Below are 7,312 nucleotides of genomic sequence, written 5' to 3' on the forward strand. Positions count from 1 at the left end.
ATGGGGGTTATATGAGTGCGTCTGTTAGTAAATGTTAGTATGCGTGCAGCAGAGTTTTGTAGTCGTTGAAGCCTGTTAATTTGGATTTTAGGAATGTTAAATAAAAGAGAGTTGCAATAGCCATGACGTTCTTACTTTCCCAAAGAATTGCTTAATTATTCAGTAATTAGCCAATGCTGATACACTCAATGCATGTGTAATCATTAGCATATTCTTTTCTAGATATGAATTGTCTGTGAGATAAATGTCCCATTCTCTTATTGTTTTTTTTTTGCAAGTCAAACTATTAAGAAAAATTGTACATTTATTAATAATTGTTCATGTAGTTATAACTGCTCAAAGTTATTACGTAACCAGCAATATTAAAAGTGTTGAACTAACTGATACTTCTTTTTTCAATAAGCATGCATCGAAAAAAGCAGTTCCCACGCCTATGCATGAGATATGTTATACTGCTGTCTTGTGTTTGTATTTACCTCCTTATCATGGCTATGCTTTTTGCAGTTTTATCAGTGCTAAGAAACAATTCAAATCTCAAGTTGCAATGACGTAGGCCCGTATAGGTTTCTCCACCCCTCTCAAAACTTTGCAAAACATTCTACGCCGCATGGTCCTATCTATAATTTCTGAGATTGATTTGATTTGATTTGAATACCTCATATGACCAAATCCATTTCCCCAACACAAACTGCCTTTTAATCCTCAGTTTTCGTCTTTACTTTACAGATGTCGTCTGTTGAAAATCATTTAAATAAGCTCGCATTTACCATGAAGGATGTACCGGTAAACATGCGGTTGTTTTCCCTCTGTATGAGATCTCTCTATGCGGAAAAAGCGCTTGGCGAATCGTCAGATACCGCAAAGAAGATCAACAAGATACGAGATGACACCAGGAAAGATGCCTTGGTCTATGTCAAATATGTTCTGCCAGCATCTACTGAGTTGGTGAGAAACCTCAAAGAGTTCTTCGAGTATTACGAAAATCTTAGTCTTGAGGACTGGAGAGAATATCTCCCTCGCATCTTGGAGGAAGTAAGAGGCTACAAGCAATGCTGTGTGGAAATTATCAACCTGCATGAGAAAATTATGATCCCATTAAAGAAGAGAGAGGATGAAGCAAAGGTACTCATTGAAGAACTAAAGAACTTGACGGAGGTATTAAAGAGGAAAAAAGCAGAACTTGAAAAGTCTGCTTCTACCAAAAAATCCTGGGCGACTTGGCTTGCTTTTGTTCCAGGTGTAGATGCAATTGCAGTACCATTACTAAAAATGAGGGCTGATAGTGATTTGGCGGAGTCGGTGGCGAAAGAAGCTCAATGCTCTATCAATGAGTCATCAATTGTTGTGGTGAGTAAGACCATGATTCCGGCTCTAGCGGCATTCATTGAGGGTTTGGAGGGTATCGCTGGTTTTTTCCAAGTTGTTGAACAAGAGATCACTACATTTCAAAACAAAGGGGAAAAGGCTTTGGAGAAACCCATAGAGATGCACTACAAGATGATGGAAAGTAAAGCAAAGGAGATTAAGCAACGTTGTACAGAGTTCTTCGCCATGATACCTGGGGTAAGAACCGACTTTCTTTGCATTCCAGAGACTGGAAGGGATAAGAATTACGTCGAGATATGGCTGAAAAAACAACAGGAGGAGATCGAAAAGAGGTACGCAAAAAGTTTTACTGGACAGTTAAGAAAACTGTTGACGAATTTATCAACCGATGAAGGGGAAAAGCTAATGACTAAAGGAAAGGATTAGACAAACTTCACACAGAAAATTGGTTATGGTGTTCGTTTCTGCTTACATAATAACATTACCTTCATTTTTGTAATTAATGATAGTGTATAACCTTCATTAGGAATCTAAATAATCGTTGTTCACTTTTTACTCCTAGAGACTTTCGTCTGCATGGAAAATTTAATAATTAATATAATTTTAATTTGATCCTGCGTGTTGATTGTAAACATAATTGAGACACATTTGCAATATTTGGTTAAGTAGTTTTTAGGTAACTGCTGCATTTATCTTTGGCTAAATCCTCTGTAAATTAAAGGTAGATTGTGGATCGCTGTTCTTCAGTTATCCAATTCTAAAACCTGTTTTTTCTTAAAATGTTTTGAGGCATGTAAAATTGTTTTATTTTATACATATAATGCCTCTCTAGGACTTATCGCACATGGAAACCTCTAACTCTTCTACACTCTGCAAACTTTGGACCAGTGGTGAGGCGGTAGGAGTGCCGGGGACTGGGCCTCAACTGGCCCCGGTGACAAGCATCTGATAAACAAATAACCACCCATCCGCTAAAGCCGACCTTGCAGGGCCCAGTGAAGCGGCTATAGTATTGATATTAAACTTGCAGTCACTAAACCAGACGGATCCCATGTACTCTTTAGGGCCCATCTTGATATCCAGACGAGCCCCTTCTTTAATCTGCCGAGTCTGGCTTCTCTCCACAACTTAGTATTATATTAAGGCAGTCAGTCCAGCCAATGTACGTCAAATGACCCCATACACTGTTTAAAGCCCCTTGGAATCATCAAATGGATTCTTGAATTGAATAGGAAGTCGGACCCACTCAAAAAATAGAAAAATTTAATTGATAGTCCGTACTTTTTGTGACCCTTGCTATTCATCTTGACAATTAATGGGCCCACAAAATGGGTACTAAATATATAATATAAATCAAGAGTGTATTTCTGCCATCTCGTGGCGCAATGGTCGGGGGTGGGGCAGTGTAAGTCGTGAAGGATAGGAGTTTTTGTGTTAGACATGGCTCGACCGTGTGACCAGTCTGGCAGCAGAGTTCTTAATTCGCAGCAGCCCCCATCGCATGATGAACCATAATGTAAAGAACAAGTAATCAATATAAAAGTCAGATATATCCGAATTTGATTTATTTGTAAACTTAAAGGAAGGTATATGAAGCTTGATATAGTGTATCCTACAATCATGTGTATATAGAACGGATGAATTTCCCCAAATATCACACCAATATAAGCAAACATGAAGTTATCTTCGAACTCATGGTTTGTTAAGCTGCCTCTTTTGTTACAATTCAGAAAGAATTGTATAAGGATTAAGAAGAAATGTAAGTAATTACAGTTACTATTACAATGTAATTCCTTAGTTGTAAAGGTACTCTATTAGCTCATACTGAATACTGTAGTAAAATAAATTAGATATGCTTTTCTAATTGTTATGGCTTGATTAACAATTGATTGAAGTCTAATTGTTGAATTAGATGCACATATGAATACAGAAGGTGTTCTACTTAAAATATTCTAATGTCTATTTATATTCTTTAGTTAGTATTTCTATTATATTTAGTCTGCATTTTATTAAGCATTACTTTACCTATAGTATTGGTATAAGTAACCTATTGTAATCTCATAAGATAATAAGGATTACATGTGTGGCTGGTTTAAGATGGCCGCCATTAGTATTGTATTAAGATTTAATGATTAGGAAAGCTCACCATATGGTGGCGCTGTTTTATACTTTCCAATAGGTGGCGCTGTTTGTTATTGTTTGATGGTGCCCAATAGGTGGCGTCCCATATCTTAGATCAGGTGACATGAATATTAATTACGTGTTTATGTTCTCATATTTTTATGTTTATTATGTCTTACACTATGTCATTATTACTTCTATAGATTATATTAACTACTCTACGTATATGGTAAATCCTGAACAGAATACACTGTGTAATTGCCACAAACTGGTGAGTGGTTATAATTAAGTGACCATTATATTTAAGCTATTTTATATTATCCTTTTTATGTAACCGAATACTATGTTGAATATTATAAACACTAGAATGATGTCATGTAATGTGGTTATCATAATTGACTATGCACGGATCTTCTGTTTACGATTACATTTAGCACAGTCTCAAGTGCTCTGGTGTTGATGTTAAACTGTACTATGATGTTAAATTGTAAAATGTTAGATTAATTAATGATTTCTATGCCTATGGTATTTGTATGGGCAGGTGGTGTTATTTTGATATATCTCTTTTACAGAGGCTGTTTACTAGATGCTGTTTTTTACATAAATAAATACGAGTGAACTTTATTTGAGATGTACTGTCTGTTATTGACGTGTCGACCGCTACCCCACACTTTATAGCTTGGGAGGCCAACTACAGCCTGTCCCAGTATAAATATTATTTAAACTTTCTTATTCTTATTACAGTAAATACTAGCGCCTATTATGTGTGTATATAAAGTACATGGGATACATATTCTTCTTTCCATGAATCGATGAACCACAAAGAGGATGGGACACCCCCCCCCCCACCAACGAAAAATAAAACAAATCCGCCAATGTCAATTGCGAGAAATAACTCGGTCGGGGACTGCATAAACACTCTCTTTCCCTCCCTCTCTTTCTTCCCTCTTTCTTTCCTTGCATTTCTTTCCGATTATACAAAAATCTCCATATAGTTTTTTTTTTCTTTGGAGGTCAAAATTACGCTAAATTAAGATAATTTTTTCTAAAATTATACCAGCACATATACTACATGCTAAATGGGTCTAAATTATGCCAAAAAGCATAATTATGCTAGGTCTGGTGACTATGTTGCTCGCTAGCCTGATCACTCAGACTGACACAAGCTTGAAAACAGCGCATGCGCAAAATGATTATGCATAATTTTACCAAATTATCCTACGTTACTAAATATTATAATATAAATCAAGAGTGTATTTCTGCTATCTCGTGGCGCAATGGTCGGGGGTGGGGCAGTGTAAGTCGTGAAGGATAGGAGTTTTTGTGTTAGACATGGCTCGACCGTGTGACCAGTCTGGCAGCAGAGTTCTTAATTCGCAGCAGCCCCCATTGCATGATGAACCATAACGTAAAGAACAAGTAATCAATATCAAAGTCAGATATATCTGAATTTGATTTATTCGTAAACTTAAAGGAATGTATATTGAGCTCGATATAGAACGGATGAATCTTCCCAAGTATTACACCAATAAGCAAACATGAACTTATCTTCGAACTGTCATGGATGGGATATCATTTCTTTGTAAAGAACGGAAATCACGTATTATCGTTTGTCCACAGGAAATACAGTGCCGTCAAGTTCAAAGCCCCAATCTGAGTTTAAATTTTAAAATTTTCAGTCATGAATTTCAGAATGAGTCTAATATATTATATCTCTTATACAACAAACCTTGATAATGCCAGTTTCTAGTCCAGGTCTCCTAAGGAAAAGCCACAAAAATGTGTTTTTGGTTTCTATTAAAGGAACCTTTGCATTCGACAGGGTGTCATGATCTTCATGGTGCGCCTGTGTGTGTACGCTACTTTCCAAAAGTTTGTAAACATGCGAAAAAGACTTTCCAGAAATCTGTTCGTTTTATATATATATATATATATATTTACTCAAGCAAAATTGGATGTGAAGTCGTGCCCTATTTATTGGTCATTTTTTTTTATTTTGACAAATATTAAAGCCATAACTAAAGACAGAAAATACCCCCTACCCCTAAAAAACTACAAACCGTATGGTAAGACACTGGAATGTTGATGAATTTTCGGTATCGCCACTGTTGTCTAAAATGTGATGTATGCGACTCTAGGGACTATCATGGACACATCTTATTTCTGGAAGCTAGCCAAAACGGTAGTACGGACAAGAAACATTATCTACACTCTGAAAACTTCAAGATAATGTATTCGTCATAAAAACTACTGTTTTTATTTTTGGAAGTCTCATTTATTGTTCAATGGCTGATTTGGTTGATAATTATTAATTAAGAAGCGATCGGTATTGTGTGTAATTTTTTTTCATTTCATTTCATTTTTCATTTTATTTTATTTCACACAACGAAAAAATACAATATAAAATTCTTCAGAAAGGTAAATAAATAACAAGGGCAATTTAATCAAATTAAGTAATATTAACAAATTATTAAATTACAATAAATTATAGTAAGTGAAGATACAGTAATTAATAAAGTAATAATTAAAATGATAATAGTAATAATAAAAATAAAAATAATAATAATAATACAATTTTTAGTAATAATAATGATGATAATAGTAATAATAATTAATAATAATAATAATAATAATAATAATTTATAATAATAAAATTTATAGCAATAATAATGATAAAAATGATGATGATGATAATAGTAAATATAACAATAACAACAACAACAATAACAACAACAATAACAATAACAACAACAATAATAACAACAATAACAACAATAACAATAATAACAATAACAATAACAACAATAACAATAACAACAATAACAATAACAACAATAATAATAACAACAATAATAATAACAACAATAATAATAACAATAATAATAATAATAATAATAATAATAATAATAACAATAATAATAATAATAATAATAATAATAATAATAATAATAATAATAATAATAATAATAATAATAATAATAGAAAGGTTGTGTGCAGAGGACACAATAAGCCATTAAGGTTTTGAGTCTGTGCCTCCAATTACTTTAAGCTAAGTAGTATTGAGAGTGAAAGAAGGCCTAAATTAATCAGAACTGTAAGGTTAATTACAAGGAGAGTGTAATATTCTTCAGAAAGGTAAATAAATAACAAGGGCAATTTAATCAAATTAAGTAATATTAACAAATTATTAAATTACAATAAATTATAGTAATTGAAGATACAGTAATTAATAAAGTAATAATAATAATAAAAATGATAATAGTAATAATAAAAATAAAAAAAATAATAATAATAATATTAAAATTTTTAGTAATAATAATGATGATAATAGTAATAATAATTAATAATAATAATAATAATAATTTATAATAATAAAATTTATAGCAATAATAATGATAAAAATGATGATGATAATAATAGTAAATATAACAATAACAACAAAAACAACAACAACAATAACAACAACAATAACAACAACAACAAGAACAATAACAACAACAATAACAATAACAACAATAATAACTACAATAATAACAACAATAATAACAACAATAACAATAACAACAATAACAATAACAATATTATAACAACAATAACAATAACAATAACAACAATAATAATAATAACAAAAATAATAATAACAACAATAATAACAATAATAATATTAATAATAATAATAATAATAATAATAATAATAATAATAATAATAATAATAATAATAATAATAATAATAATAATAATAAAAAGGTTGTGTGCGGAGGACACAATAAGCCATTAAGGTTTTGAGTCTGTGCCTCCAATTACCTTAAGCTAATTAGTGTTGAGAGTGAATGAAGGCCTAAATTAATCAGAACTGTAAGGATAA

The 7,312-nt window shown here is 32.1% G+C and overlaps 1 protein-coding gene across 1 annotated transcript in view; it reads left to right on the top strand.

Annotated features, from left to right (window-relative positions):
• LOC117124625 overlaps positions 1-4,154 on the top strand; it is a 13,633-nt gene extending 9,479 nt beyond the window's left edge. The window contains exon 2 of the mRNA XM_033270921.1: positions 727-4,154. Within this exon, the coding sequence (XP_033126812.1) occupies positions 727-1,752 (1,026 nt within the window). The 3' untranslated portion in view covers positions 1,753-4,154. The remainder of the gene's footprint in view (positions 1-726) is intronic.
• The last annotated feature ends 3,158 nt before the right edge of the window (positions 4,155-7,312 follow it).

The sequence above is a fragment of the Anneissia japonica genome, unplaced genomic scaffold (genome assembly GCF_011630105.1).
Source record: "Anneissia japonica isolate Jap-2015-1 unplaced genomic scaffold, ASM1163010v1 scaffold287833_len2544123_cov190, whole genome shotgun sequence".
Lineage (NCBI taxonomy): Eukaryota > Metazoa > Echinodermata > Crinoidea > Comatulida > Comatulidae > Anneissia > Anneissia japonica.